This window comes from Poecilia formosa, unplaced genomic scaffold (genome assembly GCF_000485575.1).
Source record: "Poecilia formosa unplaced genomic scaffold, Poecilia_formosa-5.1.2 Scaffold72, whole genome shotgun sequence".
Classification (NCBI taxonomy): domain Eukaryota; kingdom Metazoa; phylum Chordata; class Actinopteri; order Cyprinodontiformes; family Poeciliidae; genus Poecilia; species Poecilia formosa.
Genome location: NW_006800011.1, coordinates 841,360 through 865,260, shown reverse-complemented (window position 1 = coordinate 865,260; position 23,901 = coordinate 841,360). Strand labels below are relative to the sequence as shown.

The 23,901-nt window shown below is 38.5% G+C and overlaps 1 protein-coding gene across 2 annotated transcripts in view; it reads right to left on the bottom strand.

Moving 5' to 3' along the window:
* The window catches only part of LOC103140512 (cadherin-18), a 96,776-nt gene that overhangs the window by 22,909 nt on the left and 49,966 nt on the right, over positions 1-23,901 (bottom strand). For both annotated transcript variants that reach the window (XM_016673272.1, XM_007555690.2), the window contains exons 7-9: positions 17,794-17,930; positions 4,380-4,501; positions 1,835-1,952 (exon numbers count right to left, since the gene is read on the bottom strand). In XM_016673272.1, coding sequence (XP_016528758.1) covers positions 1,835-1,952; positions 4,380-4,501; positions 17,794-17,930 — 377 coding nt within the window. The remainder of the gene's footprint in view (positions 1-1,834; positions 1,953-4,379; positions 4,502-17,793; positions 17,931-23,901) is intronic.

Here is a 23,901-nt window from a genome sequence, read left to right as displayed (position 1 = left end):
ACCTTGTTTATGTTGTTTTCATGTTTCAACCAAAAAATTCAGATGGTTTTCAGATTTCATGTGATGCAAAGCAGTGCATAATTATGAAGTAAAAAGAAAAAAAAAAGATTTCAAATGGTTTTTATAACAAATACCAATCTGAAAAGTGATTGATACATAGACATTAACATCCTTCCACATTAGCACTTCTAAATGTCATCACACCAATGTTTAAAAAGATTATAGATTGTTTCAGATAAGGTCTCAAAGTGGACGAGGTTTTGTCCACTGAAACTTCCTCTGGTTGCCAGTTTTACTGGATATTGTCTTCGACATGTGTCCTCTGTTTACAAGAAGAAAAAATAAGCTAATTGCAAAGTCCTGGCATAAAAAATTAAGGGAAACTGAATCACTAAGGTGAGTTAGCATGATGGTCAATACAATTAGCATGCTAAGGCTAGAGCAGCAGGCGTTCAGCATCGGACTGCAGGCTAGCTACCTACATCAGTACCCAAACTAATTAACCAGATAATAGCTCAATAAAATTCCACAGCTTATTCCCACTGATGTAGACTTTAATTCTTGATTTTTCTAAACCTCTTTAGCTGGAATTAGTTGATAAATAAATCATCTGTACATGACAATAATCACTGATTCATTCAAGTTCTGTCATTCGAGTGGATATTTACGTAAAAATCTGTATTTTTTTAATCAAGATGCTAATAAGGTAAAGCCATAGACAACACTTATGACTGTAATAATATCTTGTTGTAGCTGTAGATACAAAATTATTTCTTTTCCTTTTTAAATTAAAGCAGTTAAATCCTGTTTTGTTGCAAATGCTTTGTGTTCAAAGAAGTTGTTCAAGCTGTTAGATTGTGGCTCAGTTTGCCTTTTGTAATAGAAATTTGTCAAATTTTTACTCTTGCAAATTAGATTAACATCCATAATTTCCTTTGAGGAATTTGTTGATGTACAGACTGATGGCTCAGAACTAAAACCACGTAACTAGAGTACTTCTCCCCTACTTTTCCCACTCATTCTTTCACTTCTGATGTTTCACTGAATTCCGTTTTTTGGGGGGTTAATAAGAGTAAAACTAGAACTTAACAACCTTCTTGTCCCATATGTTTGTTTAAAGTCAGTAGTTCTTTGTTCTCATGGAGTCTTTGCAGGCTTGGCTTTGCTTTTATTCTCTTCCACCTTGAGACTCGCTGATGGTCAAGAGGTGAGGGATGTCTGCAGAAAAGCCCTGCCTCAGAAACTCGAGGGAGGCAAAGACAGGCGTATGATGGGAAGGAATTGGACAAAGAGATAAAACGACCTATCTTGTATGATCAGGGATTTTTTTTCTTCTTTATCTTGCTACTGTGACCTTCATCTTTGTTTTTATGCTCCTCCATGGCATCCGGAGTGCCGTGAACTCCTCTTCTCTGTGGGTAACCGTGAGATCTTCTGGCTGAGAGCTTATAAAAGCCCTGTGATTGCCGACCACCCCGGGGCTAGGTATTCACCTGACACTGAAAATGGTTTCCATAGCAACGCCCACTCGCCAGCCACAGGCAGGCTCGATATTATACACAGGAGGCGGCGACAGGGAGCGGCTGAGCGAGGTAATCCATTTGACAACACGACGCGCAAACACGGCACAGCTCTGTGACTCTGCTTAACGCAATCAGAGGGGATCCCACTGAGTCTGCAGCTTACCATGCTCACTTGTTATAAAGCGTGTGGTTTTACTGCACCACAAGGGTACGAGAGCGTCAGAACGACTTGCTGAATGCTTAAAACCCGAGCAGACGGCCAAAAAAAACCCGGAAACAAAACGAACAAACGTAAAGATCATCTCGGTTACCTCCGTTGTCCTTTAGGGTGAAGTTGGGGTTAACTGGCAGTTGGCTTGGCAGAGCAAAAGAGAATCTCTGTCCATTGGCAAAGTCGTCCTTGTCCACTGCTGTGACGGTCTGGATCAACTGAGAAACAACATGAACATACTTTTAAAATCATTACTACAACATTTTTACTTTTTTTTTTTTTTTTTTTTGTCATGCCTGGAAAGTAGAAAATCACATGAAACATTCTCCTTCAGCTGTGCACTTTGCTTGAAGCATCTAAGATTAAAAAAAAAGAAGAAGCTGCGATTTAACACTCTAGAATGGCTCCACTCAAGCTGGCAGCGGATTGGAGAAGCTCTCATGTTACTTCTGATTTGTTTGGAGACTTTTGTTTTTTTCAGTTGAGGCTCTGCTTTTATCTATTTTTTTTACACAATTGTGATTTTGGATGCTGTGCAGCTGGAAGGATTTTTGCTCTTGCTTGTTGTTTTAACCTTCATACAGTTGTTCAGATGTGCAACCGTGGCAACAAGGTGATTTTTTTATACAACCTGGAGCAGTTGATGAACTGATTAGTTTCAAAAAGATGAAATAAAACCCCAAATCCCAAAGGTGTTGAAATCATTTGGATGTGATACAGCATGAGTTCTGTTGTTAGGGAGATAATTGGGCTTTATTAGCTTTATGATTGGCAGTAACTCTATACATTTACAGTTGTAATAATTAAATGAGGACAATGACTGTAAAATCAACCAATAACTACGTTCGTAAGTTGTGGACCTTTGTAATTGAAACATTTACGACTGGATTCATTTTTCAATTGCTATGAATACTTGAGCAAATGTAAACAAACAGAAATACATTTGAAGGAAATTATATAAATTATAGAGTACGAAGCGCAGCCAGAAGAATAAGCGTGATACGCCTACATCTTTTTAGAATCAATTTAACATAAAGGGCAGCATTTACTTCTTTCCCACTATAGAACAAGAACAAAGACTAAACATCATCAGCCGGGGTGGATTTCTACGTTTTCTTTTACAATAAACTGTGAATAAAAACAACCAAAGCTGAGTTTCATATGTTTGCCACATTTTTTTGCACATATTTTCTGTTAAATCTTCATGAAGAAGACTGTCTGAATTATTCCAGATGTTTATTCCATGACAGATTTACCATTTTCTCAGTTTATCCTTTAATTATGTCTTTTGTTTTATATAATACTGCAAAGGTTTTTATATTTTTTACTTTTTTAATGTGTTAAGTCACATCAACTAAAATGCTAAAATAAGTTTTTAGTACAACTGAGGGTCAAATATCTGGTTTAACAAACTCTTACAATTAGAAAAAGACTGGCCTCATCATAAAATTGGTTATTCCTAAATATAGCATTTTTCTTGAGAAAATTTAGGTAATTTTATAATTTCCAAACCATTTTTGTCTGACAGTCAGTTCCTTTTTGTTTATCTGCAGAACTTTTAAAAATGACATTTAATTCATGATGCATCCCATTTTTGTGTAGTATAAAAAGTTTAGGTATCCAACACACAACCAAGTGGTACACAACATTAACCCTTAATTAGTCAAATGTGAACTTTATCAGGCTAAAGGACAGATTCAGTTTCCGTACATCACATCCATGCTTGGTGAAGGATTCAGATTATGAAATACTTTGCTCTAATGTGGAGGCAGTGTGTACAGATACATTGTTGCTCATATTTATCGAGTGATGCACAGTTAGTCTAATATCATGACATCTGACACTCAGGTGGTTGGAGGAGTTTTGGAGTCTAGTAAGTCATAAGCAGTTCCTTAAAATAGCATTTTATAGTTTGAATTAGCTTCTCCAGATTTGCAAAAAATATTTGATTCAGTTGCACTTTCTGATGTAAATGTGAATCATTTCCAAATAATTACCACAAAATGAATATAATGTTGCCCCATGCACATTTCCTGCTGAATGCAAAAGTTTTACTGCATGCAAAACATTGTGATTCTTTCTATTTAATCCTCCGAGGCAGGAACCCTGAGCTTGCAAACCTTAATTTAAATTTAATCCAAACTTTCTTTTAGACTCATCTTAAACCAGCTCCTAACTATTAAAAATGTATTTGGTTGCGTCTTTCGCTGCTTTACTCCATCATCCTTTGCAAAACCACACTTTCAGCCATTTCCAAGCTGCTGATTGCTCTATATCTCAACAACCTTCTTAATTTGAATGAATCAAAGACTACTGTGAGCAAATTGGAACAAGCTTCGATTTAGAGCTGTCATGGTTTGCTGCTGAGATACTCATTTTGTATAAGGGATGATTAAGCAGCTTCTCTGCAGCCCCGTCTCTACAGCTCTGGTCTCGCTGAGCAACTCAAAAATTGCTGAGGGAAACAAGAGTTCAGCACAAAGAGGTGCGGTCAGGGAAACGGCTGTGGTTAATGTGCAGCTCTCCACACTTTCTTCTTTTGAGTTCAAGGAAGTTTTGAACATGTGAGGCCAGAGATAGGGAGAAAAACTGTAAAGGGGTGTTTAGCATTTTTTTCCTTCCCCAGATGGGTTCCAGACACTCACCTGGTCGAGCTTTGAGCTCTCGCACACAATGACTTCCTCGTTGGTTGCTATTTCTGGTGGATTGTCGTTCATGTCCAGCACCTGCACGGTAACAGGAATGTGCCTGAGCAGACTGGGGTTGTCTGTAAGCAGAGAGAGTAGGAGGCAGAGGGAGAGAAGCCAAATTTAGGCTTTCATTGTAAACATTTTAAAAACAGGTAGAGATACTGGAAACAAGGAATGCCAAAGCTTTAAAGGTGCCCTATTGAGGGTCAAATATCTGGTTCAACGTGTTAAGATAGGTCTATGGCAAATAAAACATGTCCATTAACGTTTTTGTACAAACTCAGTGTTAGATAATCAGATTTCAGTCTGGTCAGTTCTGCCTAGTTTGAGCTCATTTCAACATGAGCTTTTTATGGATTCTGTCTCTTTAAATTCAGATAAGCTGCTGCTGGCCACACTCCCCGACTCAATGTTTACAACCACAGGTGAAAATGGCTGCAAACTTGAAAAACATTAGTAAGGACTCCTGCACAGCCAACAGAAAGTGGTTTCTAAATAGTAAGTCAAAAACGAAACACGTGTCTTTTCCAGCAGCCATTGTACAGTGCATACAGTACAACCAGCTGACCAAACTAACTGGATCCAGTCTCAATTGAGACTGAACATTTTTGAAACACCAAAAAGCAATAACTAATTGAACAACTTATTGCTGGGTGTTTTTAAGATACTGTTGAAACTGGAAGCATAAAAATGTGCAAAATAAGCATTTTTTTCATATTTTAAAAATGTTTTAATGTTTTTCATTATAGTTTAAGTAATTCAGCTACACCACTTTCTCACTTGTTCCTGAAACTGGACAAAAATAAAGCTTCTAAACTCATCTGAGTTTTACTATTTTATGAAAAGTATGAACACAAAGTAAAACACTCACTTGTTGCTTATAAGCCAGCGACTTTTTGTTACGTAGAAATATCTACTGTATGATTAAAGAATACAAAGCTGCAGTGATTTTCCACCAATTGTGTCAGTTTATCTGCATTGAGAAAAGGCTCTTAAAGTAAACTTGTCACCTTCCAGACTGACAAACGTGACCTTGAATTTGAATATATTGATGAGTAATGCAGTAACCGGTGCTATTGACTTGTTGCTGTGCACCAGAGGACAGACGGCAACTCAAAGGTTACAAAGCAGATTCCTCACGTTTGGTTAAAATTAGAAAGCCTAAAATTAACCTAGCAGTGCCCCTCCCCTACTTGTTGCTGGGTACTGCTGTTCACCTGGCTCAAAGAAAGGTTCCTACAATTATCACTAATTTACAGTAGCTGCCCACAAATTATGTAATAGTAAATCAACCAGTATCAGATATACTGCAAGGTTCACTTTTTATCACTAGCAGACTGTGGTAGACTCAAACAAACTGCTTAAACAACTCGGAGTATGCAGGACCTTCTGTGGCCCTGAAGTAAGGGTCCTTGAGGAATGCAGCTGCCTGTCGACCCGTGAAGCACCTCTGTCCAGGACTGCAGAGTGCTTTTACTGGGTGGCTTCCAGGAGAGATAATGATTTACGGTATGAGTGTGCAGTAGAACGGCTGAGGTGAAACACTGCGTTTGCTCAGCGAAAAATATCACTAACGAGAAAAAAGAAAAAAAAAAAAAACTATCTTCAGGTGCTCAAATCCCCGAGGGAATTCCTGGTTCTACATGTTTACTTTTTATTTTGTCTTTAGGAATATGTGTGTTTGCGTGTGCATGCGTGCGTGTCTGTGTGTGTGTGTGTGTGTGTGTGTGTGTGTGTGTGTTACTAAATAATTTATTAAATTTATTAAATAAATTATGAACGGCTGTGTGCTTTGTAATATGCTCATCATACATCGATATCAGAATATTCCATTCCTATTCTATTGTTATAGCCACTAAGCATATTTAAATATGCTGAAATATGTATAAAAAAAATACTTAAAAAATACAATTGTTTATAAATGTTGCTTTGATAGATGTTTAAATATGGTTTACAGTAACAAAAAAGTGTGTTATGATCGATTAAATCCCCTGATACGTCATTGTGCTGCTAAACACATAACGCTGAGTGGAGTGGTGTACCGCTCCAAGATGGCCGCCCTAAATCTCGTCAGCGACAATAGGCGAGAGCGGTCCATGAGGCGTCTATCCTTATATTATGTCTATACTCAGCACTCTACTAGTCTGCCGTCAGTTTTCTTCCTCTACACGTTAATTCACGTACCGATACAAAGCAACTATAGAGCCCTCTAGTGCAGGGATGTCAAACTCAATTTCACCAAGGGCCACTTCAGCATATTGGCCACCCTCTACGGGCCACATTGATGGTACAATTACCCAATTATACCCTAACCCTTTAAAGATTATTAGTCAAAATTATATACATCTAAAAGACACGTACTGCAAATATCACTTGATTCATTTTTTTAACTCTATAAATATCCCCACACTTAGTGAAACAGTTAAATCAGAGCTGGATATCCCGATATCTATAGATGAAATTTCAAATGCAATAGATAAATTAAAATCAGGAAAAACACCCGGTCCGGACGGGATCCCTTTGGACCTCTATAAAATATTTAAAAACAAACTACTACAGCCCCTCTAAAAAATGCTTGCAGAAAGTTATACCCTTAAAGAATGACCTCCTTCTCTACGAAATGCAATCATAACAGTACTACCCAAACCTGGAAAACCACGCACCAGATGCGAATCTTTTCGACCGATCTCTCTTATAAATTCTGACGCCAAAATAATATCTAAAGTAATCATTATTTATTTGTGTTTGGGCTTGAGAAATTTTTACCATCTCTTTCTGAACCTGATCAGAACGGATTTATAAAGGGGCGGCAAGCCCACCGTGGTGTACGTCGTGTGCTGAATATAATCTATGCTAAATATGAACATCCCGATACAGCTTTACTTTCCCTTGATGCAGAAAAAGCATTCGATAGAGTGGAACATAATTATCTATACAATGTTTTATCTCAATTTGGCTTGGGTAGTTATTTCATAACCTGGATTAAAATAATTAATAATAAACCCACAGCCTCAGTTATAACGAATAATATTATATCAGATTCATTTAATCTAGCTAGGGGAACACGTCAAGGGTGTCCCCTCTCACCCCTTCGTTATTCTGGCAATTGAACCATTGGGTTTTGCCTTAAGGAACAATCAAAACATACGGGATGTCAGAATAAAAAGTATTGAATCTAAAATTTGACTGTTTTCAGATAACATTATGTTAATGTCTAATCTGAAGCGCTCAATCCCTCAACTACTTAAAATTATTAGCGCGTTTGGTTATAATTTTGGTTATAAATTTAACAAAGCTAAATCCGCCATCCTATTTTTAAATCAGTCCACCTCAAAATTAACATGGGGACGCCGACTAAATCTCGTGGACTAAATCTCGCTCAAGTTATCACGATAACGAACAACAATGATTTCTAACTTGGCGTTTGGACTGATACTTAGCCCTCTCTTCGCAAGTTCTGCAGGCGGCGTACTTTGACTTATTAAGAGCACGAACACCATAGATGTCCTCTTCTTTTGCCCTTTTTTGGAGCACAGAAGTTAATGTCTGGTAGTCTGGTCTCCTCTTTCCAGAGCAAACGTCCTCAGCCGAGGACGTTTGCTGTTTTGGAAGATTGGCCAGATCTTCCCCTACGACAGCTCTCTCTTGAGTCCGGTCTTCCAACGCCGCTTTTGTCAGTGCAGAGGTTGAGCTTTTAGACTCAACGGCCTCCTCTGTACCGCTAACTTCCCCAGCCGGGGACAGATCTGTCTGAAAACTCATTTCAGACACAGCCGTCTGAAATGAGTTTTCAGACACAGCCGTCTGAAATGAGTTTTCAGACCGATCTGAGTGACTGGTCTGAAAACTCCCACGATGGTCTGACTCACCGCAAACCTTTCCAGCCGGAGAAGTTTGCTGAGAGTTTTCAGACCCATTTGACTTTAAACTCCCGCAATGGCCTGATGGGCCACAGCAAACTTTCCCAGCCGGGGAAGTTTGCTGTGACTTTTGGCTCTTCGGGGAAGTTTGTGTCACGGTCGGGGAAGGGTTGAAAAGATAGGCGTCGAATTCGTCGTACTCAATGGACTCATCCTTGTAGCTACTAATATCGAAAGTTACGCCAGGAAGGATCTTATTAAAGATCTTCCTCACTCCTGTGGTGATCAAATATCCTGCACTAAAAGTCAAGGGGAAAAACACGGTAGCTACAACCTGTTCCATCCGTAAAATCGCTAAAAAACACAGAGATAAGAGTCAAAGAGAGGCTTGGATATAACCTCCTGTTTTGAGATCCAAGTATTCATAACCTCAGATGTTCTTTGATCTATGTCATAGATGAGGTCATAGCTACAATGAGTCACTGTAGTTCTGGGGGAATGTCTTGCTTCTGATCGTTGCTATGGAAACGGTCAAACCAGTTCTGCATGACTCAAACTATTAGCCCTTTGCAACTGCATCACTTAATCATTCGGGCGCCATGACGGACTTCAGAAGGGTATATTTCAGGAGGCTAGGGATTAAAACAGGGATTTTAATGGTTAAATATTAAGTTTAGATTGACAATGATATATTAAAACCATTAAGTTAAGTAGTATTTTTCATCATTCTATCAAGTTTAAAATTTTGAATCATACTTGACTTAAAAATATCTTAAACGTAAAATTAAATGCAATGTACAAACATTTGCTGTGACAAGAAATTTTGCCTGTTTGGAGAAGAACTACAAAGAAATAATTTTGGTTTCATAATTTTGCATGTTAGCATAAAAATAGATTAAAGTATGATCCCAAAGAAATGGAGTTGCCGCTCCATATTTGATGGGTTGTAAACGACCCACTCAAACACATTTGTTCTGTACAGTGCGGAAACATAAACAATAGAGGAGCTGGGCATAAAGTTTCCAGGCTCTGCCTTGCAAGCTTGACTAGCCGGTTATAAAGCCAAGTTTACTCTTAGAACATTTTGTAAATAAACACCGACATTCAAATACAACAGCTAGCATTTGGCTAATTAGCTCTAGCAAATTCACCAAGCGCCCGTTTAGAACAGATGACAAAAAAATAATCTCTCACCACGTTGTGCAACACCCAGGAACAGCAGTAAGATATGATTTTATGGGAGATTCAGCTTTTTAGTTTCAGCTAACGGCAGCCTCAGCACCACAGACATAATATAAGAGCACTGGCTGTTCCGGCGCAGGACTCACCGTAAACTTTCCCAGCCGGGGAAGTTTGCTGAGAGTTTTCAGACCCATTTGACTTAATGACACCCGCTGACGGACTCAAGGTTCTCTAGTCTGACTTTAAGGATGATAACAAGGATAACAAATCAGTGTCTCAAGATGACATTCTCTTTCTGAATACACTAGAGCAAGGCATTTATAAAAACTATGAAGGACATTATGAAATGCCACTTCCATTTAAGGAAAGACCTCTGTTACCAGACAATAAAAAAATGGCCACTGTATGACTGTAAAGCCTCAAAAACAAACTGTCAAAAGACCAAAGATACAAGGAACAATATGTAAAGTTTATGGACAAAGTCATAGAGAAGGGTGAGGCAGAGGAAGTTCACAATGAAGCAGAAGAAGGAGAAAAGTGGTATATTCCTCATCACAGAATATATCATCCTCAAAAACCAGACAAACTCAGAGTAGTCTTTGACGCCTCATCAAAAATACAAAGGAAACAGTCTCAATGATCATTTAATGTCAGGCCCAGATTTGCTGAACAATCTAATTGGTGTTCTAATGAGATTTCGACGACATCGAGTTGCATTACTATGCGACATTGAAAAAATGTTCCATCAATTTCATGTGCACGAAGCAGATAGAGACTATTTAAGATTTTTATGGTGGAAAAACTTAGACACGGAACCCCAAGAGTTTCAAATGAAGGTACATCTCTTCGGAGCCACATCTTCACCAGGATGTGCAAATTATGGACTAAAACATCTTGCAAATGAAAACAAGACTCAGTTTCCCCTTGCATCTCAGTTCATAATGAAATATTTCTATGTGGATGATGGTGTAACAAGTACTACAAGCATCAAGGAAGCTATTAAGCTCATCCAGGAAACTCAGACACTTTGTGCTTCAGGTGGCCTCAGACTCCACAAGTTTGTAAGCAATGACAAAACAGTGTTAGAAAGCATTCCACCATCTGAACGGGCCTCTCCACAGCAAGCATGTGACCTAGCGTTTAATGACTCTAAACTTGAGAGAGTGCTAGGTATTCACTGGCACATTGACTCAGACACTTTATGGTTTCGCTTTCGCCCCAACAACCAACCTGATACAAGGCGTGGCATTCTATAGTTCTATAGTTGCATCGTTGTACGACCCGTTAGGATTCATCTCCCCTTTTGTGCTCACAGGTAAAAGAGTGCTTCAAGAGACATGCAAACAAGGTACAAGCTGGGACAATCCCCTTCCCAGTAAACTAAAGCCAATGTGGAATAAATGGAAGGATGACTTAAGGAACTTGGAGAAAATAACAATACCACCCTGTTATGTTCCTAAAGACTTTGGCCAAATAGTAAAAATTGAGTTACATCACTTTTCTGATGCCAGTTCATATGGTTATGGTCAGTGTTCGTATTTAAGATATACAAACGAAGATGCTAAGGTGCATTGTGTTTTGGTAACAGGAAAGACCAGAGTTGCTCCTATTAAAGTAACAACAATACCCAGACTCGAATTGACAGCCGCTGTGATCTCCATTACTGCGAGCAACGTATTAAATGATGAGCTTGGATTGACACAGATTAATTAATATTTCTGGACAGACTCCAGTTTTAGGCTACATCAATTGTGAGGCACGCCGTTTTCATACCTTTGTTTCAAATCGAGTTCAAAGAATAAGGCTCAATAGCACACCCCAGCAGTGGAGATATGTCTCTTCTGAACAAAACCCAGCAGATATTGCCTCCCGAGGCTCAAGTGCAAGTGAGCTCATTTCATCTGACTGGTTCAAAGGGCCACAGATTCTGTGGGACAAAGAAATTCCTCCATCTGCAAAGATAGATGTAAACTTGCCACTTGGAGATCCAGAAGTTAAAAAGGCACAAGTACTAAGCACCTTCAAAACAGAAAAAAAGGGTTTGGCAGACAAGTTAAAGTTTTCTTCTTGGTACAAAGCCACCCAAGTCACTGCTAGACTGATTCGTTGCGCCCAAGGAGATAAAACAACGAGTCATAGCACAGTACAAGAGAGGCAAAACGATCAAAGTGTTATTCTAAAGGACGTACAAGTAAAAGAATACGCCAAGGAAATAAGGATGCTGAAACATGGAAAGGCTCTTCCTCATCATAAAAACAAACTGTTTCAAATGGACACTTTTCTCGATAGTGACGGACTCCTTAAGGTGGGAGGAAGGTTAAAGGATGCTTCTTTCTCTTCCTCACTGAAACATCCAATAATAGTTCCAAAAGGTCACCATGTCACTCAGCTTCTAATTGCTCATTTCCACGATAAAGTGCAACATCAAGGGAAAGGACTGACAATTAATGAGATCAGATCAAATGGAATTTGGATTCCAGGCATCAACAAAGCCGTAGCAAAGTTTATACACCAATGTGTAAAGTGTCGCAGACTCAGAAGAGGAATAGAACAACAGAAAATGTCTGATCTACCAACAACACGCTTAGAGCCATCGCGACCGTTTAAATTCTGTGGAATGGATTCTTTTGGTCCTTTTATAACCAAACAAGCTCGAAAGGTGCATAAACGTTATGGATTACTTCTTACTTGTCTATGTTGCAGAGCGATACATATAGAAATGCTAGACGACTTGACTACAATCGCGTTTATCAACGCGCTCTGTTGTTTTATAGCCATAAGAGGAACAGTCAGTGAGATAAGGTGTGATCAAGGAAGCAACTTCGTTGGAGCTAAAAATGAACTGCAGAAAGCTTTAAAACAACTGGACTCTAACCGCATTACCACATTTCTAGCCGAAAAGCAGTGTGACTTCAAAATGCACACAAATCAGAACTGTTCGAAATATTCTACGCTCAACAGCTTCACTTTCTTCAGACAGGATGGACGATGCATCTTTAAGGACATTCTTTTATGAAGCAATGTTGATTGTGAACAGCAGACCTCTTACAGTGGATAACCTCAGTGACCCAAACAGTCCCGATCCATTGACTCCAAATCACTTGCTCACTATGAAGTCAAAGGTAGCCCTGCCTCCTCCAGGTAAATTCATCAAAGAAGACATTTATGCACGGAAAAGGTGGCGGCGGATGCAATATTTAGCAGAGCAGTTTTGGTCAAGTTGGAAAAGGGAGTATCTATCCAACATTGCAACAAGGCAGAAATGGCACACTCCAAGAAGAAACTTGAAGGTCAGAGATGTTGTCATGGAGGAGACGGATGACTTACCTCGTAATGAATGGAGATTAGCACGTGTGATAAGCACAGTAACTGATAAGGACGGACTTGTAAGAAAAGCGAAGATTCGTTTTGGAGAACGGAAGATGGAGAAAGGACAATGTTCCAGCAAAGCTTCTATAGTGGAACGTCCAGTGCAGAAACTGGTTCTACTACCGAAAGTAAGACAGTATCTTACTTTCTTTTTATCCCCAAAAGCCCCACTATGTCTTACTTTCGGGGTATGTCTTATATTGGAAAAGAATTGTTGAATTTTTTGTTTTAGCCATAAAATTAACATTTATTAACAACCTGAACAGTATTGTATTCACCACAAAACGGCGCGGTGATGTATGGAGAGGGGGACGGCGCAGGCGTGGGCAGGAGGCGGCGCTCATTTGGATCAGACGGAGGCGGCAGACACGGTGACGTATGGAGGGGGGGCGGCGCGGAAGTGGGCGGGAGGCGGCACGCAGCTAGATGAGAGGTGTTTCCCCGAAAAGTAAGACATATGTCTTACTTTGGGGGTACGGCTTATATTAGCCGACCCCCCTGAAGCCCCCGATACGTCTTACAATTGGGGGTGTCTTACTATCGGGGATACACGGTATTAGAGACTGTTTAACTATAAGAAATCATTATCACTCCACTTGTTAAGTTAAGTTCTAATGATTTGAGAGTATTGTGTTTATTAAATGTGATGTTTATGTTTCAATATGAAATGGTGTTAATATTTGATTAACTGTCGAACAGTTGAAACAGTTGGAATACATTTTAGTTAATTTGTAATATAGAAATGTTAGTTAATTAAATACATGCATTGTAAATTTAATGTTATTACATAAAGTAAGGTTTATAGGTTAAGGTAAAAGGTTAAAACCACTAAAGGCGCTTTTGCACGGAATGGTACGGTTCCAGCCCTGTTGTGTTCGCATTACACTGTATTACCAAACTGGGCAGCTGCAAGGTGGAATCGTCAGGCTACTCAGTACATGAAAGAAAATGGGAACTTTCCAAGTTTAAGGCACTTTACTGAGTTCATGTCCACTGAAGCTGAGATTGTGTGTAATCCAATTACGTCATTTCAGGCTTTTCACTCAACAGACTTCACCAAAATAACCAGCAAAGTTAACCAGAAAGAAAAAAGGCCCATCTCCAGTGTTCTCCATATGCAAGTGGTAACAGAAACAGAAGGCACAAAACAAAGGTCAAATGTTAAACCAACATGCATGCTCTGTCAAGGACACAAACTTCACAGTTGCCCTCAGTTCAAAGACAAACCACTCGAGGAACGAAGGAAATACATAAGAGACAAAAGACTTTGTCATGGGTGTCTTGCGCCGTGTCTGGGTTTAAAGGACTGTTGTTACAGACATGTATGTGAAATATGCAAGAAAAAACACCCTACCTGCCTGCATGACTTTAACTATGACAACAACAAATCACAGACAAACCAATTTCAAATGAGCACGGAACAGACTGCAACAACCCTGTCTCTCAATGCAAGAACCAATGAACAATGTATAAGCACCTCTATGATCGTACCAGTATGGGTTTCTTCAGAGCAACAACCAAGTAAAGAAAGGCTTGTTTATGCACTCTTGGACACCCAAAGTGATACAGTGTTCATTGACTGTGATGTGTCTAACGCTCTCAAAACTAACGCAACCCCAATAAGGTTAAAACTTACTACAATGCTTGGTAAGGATGCAGTTGTGCCAAGCGAGCGTGTCTCAGGTCTCAAGGTGAGAGGATACAACTCTTCAGACATAATTTAACTCCCTCCTGCTTACACTAAAGACTGTATACTGGTTAACTGCTCTCACATTCCTTCCTGTGAAATGGCAAGGCAATGGGATCATCTCAAGGTAATAGTGAATGGGATCCCCCCACAGCTAGAATGTGAAGTTGGGCTGTTAATTAGCTACAACTGTTCCAAGGCATTAGCTCCAAGGCAGGTCATCTTAGGAGAAGGTGAACCCTATGCTGTCCGCACAGCATAGGGCTGGAATATTGTAGGCCCCACATCATCTCACAGTAACTCTTTTAGCTTATCTGCTGCGTGCCACAGAGTCACAATCAAAGAGCTTCCTTTAAAGAGAGACGGATTCTCTGCAGCATCGATGAATCTCGCATCGGATTTTGGACTCAATCTCAGCTGCTGAATCACCCTGAAGCTAGAAATCCTAGGCTGAAAAACATATACAGATATCTATATCTATATATATATATATATATATATATATATATATATATATACATATATGCGTGTGTGTGCGTGTGTGTGTGTCTCTTTTTTTTCTCCAAAGTCTAATAAATATTTAAAATAGGATCTGCTGTTTTCACAGTTCAATGTCTGCAATGGGGATCCAGAAGCATTGAACACAAATAACAAATAAAAGAGGAAAATAATTAATTTCTACATATTCTATATTTATATTTTAGATTGAAATAAGTTCAATGTTCTTCAATATTAAAATTAAATGCGTCAATAATTTATCCAAGGTAAAACTGCAAACATTGTGAATTCCCTTCAGACTCTAAAAGGAGTTTTCTTCTCCAACTCATGGTTATTCCTGCTGCTTCTGCATCTGTTTTCACACCAGGATTTTCTGATTCAACTTTCCAATAACATGCCTCAATAAAAGACTCTGTGAACCAGCATCTTCTTTAGCAATGACCTAAATTTAAACTCTCTAATTCCTTTTCCACTTCTGTCTTCGTCTATGAACTTCTAACCTCTATAAGACAGTTTGCAACATAACGGAAACTGTCTTGGTTTTCTTAATGTAGCTGCATTACTGTGCCTGGGCTTATATTGCTGAACACTAAAGAGAGATGAAGAGATAAAGAAACATTAGCATGCATGACCATTGGCTGGAGATTTGCCTAATTGTGATTACAAATGATCCAACTCACCGGAGGTTAGGGGGCTTCGCTGATTTAATTAGTTACCAGACTAGGAAAGGACATTTGAACAGTAGAGACCGGTTCGATTTTATAGGCAATCCAAGAGAAATGACCTGCAACATGTATAAATACAGGATAAACAATGTGCAAATTAAATCAACCCAATACTTTCTTTACCTAATATCTTCATAAATATGTGAACTATACAATGCTTTAAATGTATAATTTTACTTGCAACTGGACATTTATGTAAACTGATGTGACACGATAAAGGCCAGCAATTACTGAGAGAATGATGAGTTTCTTGTTTTTTTGCAAAATGTACTTGCTGAAGCTATGAAGAAGGGACTCGATGCTTTAAATAGTTTTAAAATGACAAACTTTGTGTCTGAATTCAGCCTGTTTTTAGAGTAAATCTGAACTCACAAGACGTTTCACAAGACGGTCGCTGTCAGCCTGGTTGGAAAATGGAACAAAACCTGAAAACGTCTGGAAATATATATTTCTCACTAGATAAGACAAGTCACACCTGTTGAGAGTAGCACTGACGTTCATGAGCGATCCGATTCTTCTGAACGGCTCTTTAGACTGAACAACAGGAGTTGAGTCTCAGCCAGTGAGAACTGTTCTTTGTTTTTTATGACTCAGCTCGGTGTTAATGTTCTGCACACACACCAATAGATGTTACTATTTTATGTCATTTAAAATTGTATTTATTTTACTGCCAAATAAATACAATGCAGAAGAGCGGAGGATAATTCTTATATTTAATGATGCAGAAGAGGATGTTTGCTTCTGCCAAACTATTTTAAAGCTAAAATATGTATTTTAAAAAATGGATGTTTTGAATCTTCTTTTTCATTTTACTTTTATTTCTGTGTGTTTGACTTCATTAGAGCGCTTAAACCCGTCACTTTCAGAATCCATAAATAACTCAAAATGCCCCCGGGGAGACTTGTTCCTGGTTTTGTCATTTTCAGTCACAAATACTGCACCATCTTTCATCTTTACTGCACCACAGTTAGATTTTTTTAATCGCCTGTCCAGAGCGTCCACAAATCAAACCTGCCAAGCTCCATTAACATGGGAAAACGGGTCACAACAGGTGTTCATGGGAGCTGATTATGGTATGATTAAGCATGTTCTTTCCAAAGATGCTACATCTGTCAGCATGCAATCTAACCAGAGTGTCTTTAAATAACACAAACACTATCAAGTGCTCTGTACTTATACGATGTGCAACAGATTTGATTCTGTAGCTGAGGGGAGCATGTGTGCTGCTGATTCATGTACTCATTGCTTTTTATGGATCCCCTCTTTTATTGATATTGATTCTGACTCCTGTGTTACTCTCTATGAATTTGAACCCGCGCTGCCCTCTGACTATACGATCCCCTCAGGGTGTCCTGTTATCTAGAGGGAGAGAGAAAAAAGAGGCAGAGCAATAGGCAGGGCCTTTTTCCACTTAATTGTTTCTATCTAAATCATGCTGCCATGGTGAAGGACTTCTATTTGAAAGCATCTCTGAAGAAAAAGATGTAAACACTGCATGGGAAACAGAAAAGCATGTAGTAATCACCTTCAAAACTCAGATTCATTCCTCCTCATTTTGCTTATTTTTATAAATTCTAGTTTTCAGGACAATCATCAGGATAAATGTAGGGTCTCTAGAAAAAGTTGCTATTGTGAGATCATCAATCATTTGGGGGTATTTTTTATTCTTACTCACCAAGTTAATCAAGGAAACTGAAGTAGTAGAAGCACCGTTTTCTTTCTGCTAAAGGTTTTGCAGAGATGCAGAAACGACCTCAACATTTACGAGGAGATTCTGAAGAATTTCAGCAAAGATTCTTGGTAAAATCTGGCACCAATAGTAAAGGTTCAGATTGAAAAGCAGCAACTTGAATATCCTGAAGATCACAGGACATTTAATCCATTGTGAAGGAAGCTAAACGGGAGTTAAGCATGTCTGCAGACGCTTAGAGGAAGAATAAAGCTGTTCTTAGGAAATATCAGCCAATTTCTAGACCAGCACAAAGATGCAGTCTAGATGTTTATGAGTAAGTCAGTGCAATATGTTTTTCATACACCTGGGTACCTACCAACCTCCGAGGCCATTACAGTGATGTTGTGCCAAGGTATGTCTTCTCTATCCAGAGGCTGTGTTGTACGTATGACTCCGCTGCTTTCATCAATCCGGAAGTATCTCACTCCGTCCTCTTTGCTGTCCAAGTAATATCTGTCAAAAAGATAAATGCATTTTCAGGTACTGAATTAAAAAGCATTTAGGTGTACATACGCATCAGGCAGTCATTGTCCCAAAGATTAAAAAAAAGAGGCGTACACAGATTCATTTGAGCGTAAACATATGTGCCAAAGTGCAAAATGCATACACATACATATATATAAATATATATAAATGCTGTGCTTTCTTTGAGTCATTACCTCTGGGAAGCGCTCCTTAGAGCTGCTGATGATATTAAATAATACACAGTGATTAATAATGCTCATTAAAACCAAACAAATCTCTATGTCTGCTTTGTCTCAGAAGTATCTGGTTGCGGTTTTCTGCTCTCAGTCTCAGGTTGAAAGGTTTGACAGAGAGGCTGGTCCAGACGAAGCAACGATCTGACAGCATGACTGCTGAGTAAAATTACCACAAGTTCATAGTATGAAAGTATTTACACAAACTAAAAATCTAATAAAGTTGTGTTTAATTAAAACCACAATGTCTATGATTATTGCTGTGATTGCTCTCTTCTGGCTTTCATAAACATTCAATTAAATTCCTAATGCTTCAACAATAATCTGCTAATATAGTAACAAAATCTCATATATTATTACACATATAGTGTAATTAAAAATCTGCATCACACACTTTTCTATAATTTGGAGTTTTATGGATATTTAGCAAAGCGTAGTAATGTTAAGATACTTCGTTAAGTCTTTGGTTTGATGGAAAAAACAAAAAACAAAAACAAAAAACATTCAAACACATGAATACCACACACACCAAATGCTTTTTGAAGTCACAAATTCAGACCATTAAAACGGCTGTGGAAAAATAAAGTCCAACTTTCTGAAAACACCAAATATATCTGATGATGTTATCCAAAAACTCACAGAAGAAAAATTAAATATATCTCATTTAATTTCCCATTATTCTCTCATGAACATGAGCATATGAGAGATCAACTTTTTTCTCTTCTTTTTTCAGTGGTTATGTTTTTTCATCTCATAAGAATCTAATTAATTTATAAGTAAGTATCAAAAATAACCTTATTATCAAGGAGGACCTACAATCATTTGATTAAAATATGGTATTTTCAGCTTCTCTGATGTTGGTCAGATGAGTGGGAAAGTTTTCCTGCTTCCAAAGGCTGTTTGGGGAAAATGTGAAACTCTCTGTAGAGAAAGAAGAACTGGACCCTGAAACATTACGATATCCGAAAACAGATCAACTAACCCACCAAAGAGAGGCTGAGGATTAAGAAAAGGAAAGTCCAAGGCCAAACAAAAACTCCCTCAGATGCTGTGAGGTGACTTCAGCCTGGCTCAACAACAAAGTAAATGACAAAGCATCTCACTGCTTTATATTTTCACACACGGTCTCACGTCTCCCTCATGTACCTCAGGGAGAACTCCTCATTAACTTTATGGCGTTGTGCCGGACAAGTCCTGAAACACTTTTGCACAAAGCTACTTGACATGCTATTGGCTGCTGTTTGCAAAGCAGCCAATCCAGGAACGCCATTTATTTTCCTTGGTGCTGATTGGCTGTGCCCCCATAGAGATAAGAAAGACAGTAGTTAGCTTCTAATGGGGTTTCCTCTGTGTGTATTTATGCATGTTTGGGTGTATTTGGGGTTTGAACTGCTAAAATTGACATATTTTAATAGCTAAATGCATTTTTAGTGGGGGGTTTGATGTATCCATGGATTTCAGATATAAAGGTGTTTTAATGCACCAAATGTTTCATTCATTGCTTGATTTACATTAAAATGTAACATTTCTCCTTAATTTAGACTTTGGCAATAAAAGTCCAAACAGCTATTTTATGTTATAGTTTCTAATTTTTAATATATACAATAAAAGTATGCAGCCTATATTGAAACAGTAAGAAGCTAAAGTTTTAAAAGTGAAATCAGAATTGGTTACAATCAGTGTTGACTAGTAAAAGCTTTAACAAACATGTGAAATGCATGTTGAGCTGGGCAGCTCTGCTGCCTGACAATAGTCTCACTCAACAGAACTGCAGGACAAATATCTGTGGTCTCAGGCAATTATACTGTCCTGTTGTCACGCCGCGTTCAGCACCAGCCTCCGTCCGGTTTTAAAAGGCCACAACAACCACAGGGCATTTCACAGGCGCAGTAAAAGTCAGGTGAAGTGAATGAGCTCAACAGTGCAACCAGACGCACAAATGATTTGATTCTAACTCAGGGAAATGGGTTTCGCTTCAAGACTGCAGGAAAACTGAACGCGTGGAATATAAAAATGTTGTTAAAGCACAAAGTGTTGGTTTGTAAGAGGCATGTGTAAATCTGGAGGAGTGTTTGTTGCTCCATGTTAAGGAACAAACAGACGTTATTAACATGTGAGGACATTTTCAGTAGCCATATTTATACAGACAAATATTATCTTCTGGAGCAAGACGCAAGAAAAGTTTGAGTTTTAATAACTGCTTCAGTTCAACTCTGACCTCTAACACAGAACCCTGCAGAAACATTCACCCCCCTTCAACATTTCTCACCTAAAATCTTAATTATTTTATATAGATTTTATGTAATATATGAAAACAAAAGAGTGTGCAGCTGATCTGTGCAAAAGATTCATAAATTGTACAGCTCCAGTTAACTCCACAGCTGTGAAATTCTGGACAAGAGTTTGTTTTTCTTTGTAAAATCTCTTTGTTTTTCATTATTATACTGTGTAAAAGTCCAATGGGTTTCACCGATACTAATATAAAATATTAATTTCTCACTGAAGTCATGCTTACTTTGTTTTGTCTGTGTTTGTTTTCAGGATTTTAAACAGGCCTAAAATAGTAACGGAAATGAAATGCAGCCTCCTTCCTTAGAGACAACGCAAAACTCGGCAGTGACTGATTTTACAAACGAGGCAGCGTCTGATAGAAATCACCAAACCAGCAGCTGAATTTGCGTATAAAATGATTTTCAGAAAGTTGGTTCATATGCGCACTTCATAACCCACCTATCAGGACTCGGCTGCTCTGCAGAGCAAACTGAGATAAAGGAGGAAAAGCCAGTCAGTCCCTGCATTTTATGGACTTTGTTTTTTTACCCCCTCATTCTCAGAGAGGGCTTTTATAGCTTGTCCTGCACATTAATGGATTTCAAGTCAGATGCTGAAAACAGACAAAGTAGCTAAATTGTAAACAATGAGACGCTGTGATTCTGCAAGTCATCGCGTTTCTTCGAGGCACAGAGAGAAAACAAAAGGAGGTCTGCAGTCTGAGTGGGAAGAGATATACACACAGCAAAGGTTTATCTGACAGCGAGCAGAACCGTTTGAATTTATTTCTCCTCTGAAAGAAAATATCTTTATAAAACAGAAAAGGGGAGATAAAGCATAAAAAAATATGTGTATGGACTTAAACCTTCCACATTCATGCATTCCATCCTCACATGCTCAGGTTAGGAGATTCAGGAGAAGACAGAAACAAAGTAAATGTCCTAAAGGCCTAATACTAATCCAGCTTTTGACCCACAAACACATGGCGCCGTTAGTCCTGCAGGGTTTTTTATCTCTTCAATATAAAGAGGTCAAAGGTTAGGGTGGCAAAACAACAACAGAAAAGATAAAACAACATTATATCTTTATTCAGAGCTGGGCCGAGTGTTTCACATGTCCTCCCAAAGTCGACTCTTGCAAAAGAAATCTATATATTTTCTGTTTACTGCTTTTTTCTTTTTTCACTTGCAAGTTTTCTCCCTCGCCACAGCTTGTGCTGCTGCCGCCCACTCCATAAAGCAGACAGAAATGGCAGCTAATTTTACTACAACAGAGATAAAAAGTGAAACAGAAACAACAGTAGATATCAAATCTGTGAGAGTCAACCAAGCAGAAATGTTCTGTGGTGAAAACTGCAAACCAAAACCAGCTTTGTGTAATCATCATTTTGGGACGCAAATCTGTTATTGACACCAGAAAACATTAACTTGTCGGCAAAAAACAGCTGGGTGGGTTTTTTAAGCGCTTGGGCTGTTTTTATAAGTAGCAGAAAACCCAAATGGAAGAACAAAAAGTACAAATGTGAATTTTGTGTAATAACTAAGCCACATTGCCATAGATTTTGGGGTATTTTAAAACAGTATTTGGCTTTACTGCAATTCAGAGACACAATATAAAATGTGTATAGACCAAATCTAAGGTTTTGAACAAAAAGGTTCATTTAAACGCCTCGGCAACGACCAGATATAAACGTTTGCTCATTTCATGCTGTGCTATGCAGAAACTCTGTCGGCACTGATGAAGATTCCCATTATGGTAAATGCTTTAAGTGGGCGAAGAATGGAAGTGGTACTTATTTTCTGAATATTTCAGTCAATATTTAGTTGAACTGTGTTTATACAGTCGTGTATCATTACAGTTAAATCTCAGACAACATGACGAGTTTACTTACTTGTTGAATCAGAAAAGGCTAAAATAACTGCGAATATGCAAAAATCTAAAAATAGGTGAATTTTTCACAAACAATATAGTTATGGTCAACAGAAAAATACTGAAGTGAAAGAGGCAGGTCCACTGTACAGCTAACCGAAAGCACTACTTAATATGCCAAAAAGTCCAAATATAATGTTGCCTTTGTTTACAAATACTGGTAAAATTGTTCATAACATAAACAGCTTAATGCTCATAAGAGGAATGACTGAAAATAATATTCTGAATATTATTTATTATCTATTTTTTAAAAAGAGAAATAAATTAGATTCAGTAGTGCTGGCAGGTCAAACGTCGCAGAGCAGGACGTTGAAAACTGGCCACAAACGCCTGGTTAGTACTCCAATTAATTTTAAAAGTTTATAGAAATTCACTTCTAACTTCTAAGATCACATGTTTGATGGAAGTCTGAGGCGTGTATGTGCTGTGAATGGAGTCACATTAATTAACCAACACGATGAAAATGTTCGAAAAGGCAGGCAGACGTCGAGTCATTTATGCAATTTTGTCCTCGGCTTCCATTATTGATGTCCTGAATCTCAAATGTTGTGACAGATTTGTTCTGCTCAAAATAACAGGCGGCAAAGGATCTTTCATGTAATTACTTTTCTAATTTAAAAATTTAAAAAAGCTTTTGCAAATGATTCACGTTTAGCTAATTTTAAACAGTAATTAACGTATTAGAGGGTCAATATCAGCCTGACGTTTTATTCAACAAAACCTCCAACAGCAAAGCCAAAAGTTTTCATGTATCTCTTTACCTGGTGATGTTTGTTTAACCCTTTCTGCTCTCTCTTTAGCTTAAACATCTGAATAACTGGTTGTACAATGTAACATGGTCACATATCCTTTCCTGATTAAACAGTTTTGCAGAAACTCCAGGATCTCCAGCACCCAGCAGCTGACCCGAGTGTCCCGACTCAGTGAGGAGCAGAGAAGCTGAAGGCAAACAGCAGGGTTGCTACAAAATAATCTGAAACCAAGCCTGGTAAACTGCACCCATTCTGGTGGGAGACACAATGTTTTTGTCAGTTTGCTTACTTTAATATGAAGTTCCTGAGAGTAGTTTCCTTTTATCGGTACGTCTTTGACATTCCTCAGTGACATTCTTACGGAACATTTCTGTTATATTTACTGCTGCTCCAAATCCAAAGGGAGGCAACCCAAAGCAAAAGCCAGAAGAGGTCAGGTAACTGGTCCCGCAAGGAGCGACCTCAGGGCCGACTGAACCTCTGCTGAGGCCAAAGTCACTCTCAAGTTGGCAGAACAACAAAGCAGATATTTAAGTGGTTCCAAATCAATAACCAGCTTCGTTTGACCCACAGTATTCCTGATCTTTCTCTGAGGTTCCGGTTGAGTTCGATGAACGCCCAGGCAGGCGCTTCCTGAAACTTTCCTTTCTTTATTTTCTCCACTCATGAACCCTGAAATTACAGTTCGATATTATAACTCAGAATTAGTCTGGACTTCTTTAAACTTCAGAGAAGACCAAGAAAAGTTTTGAGAAACCTGTAGTCACCTTAGAT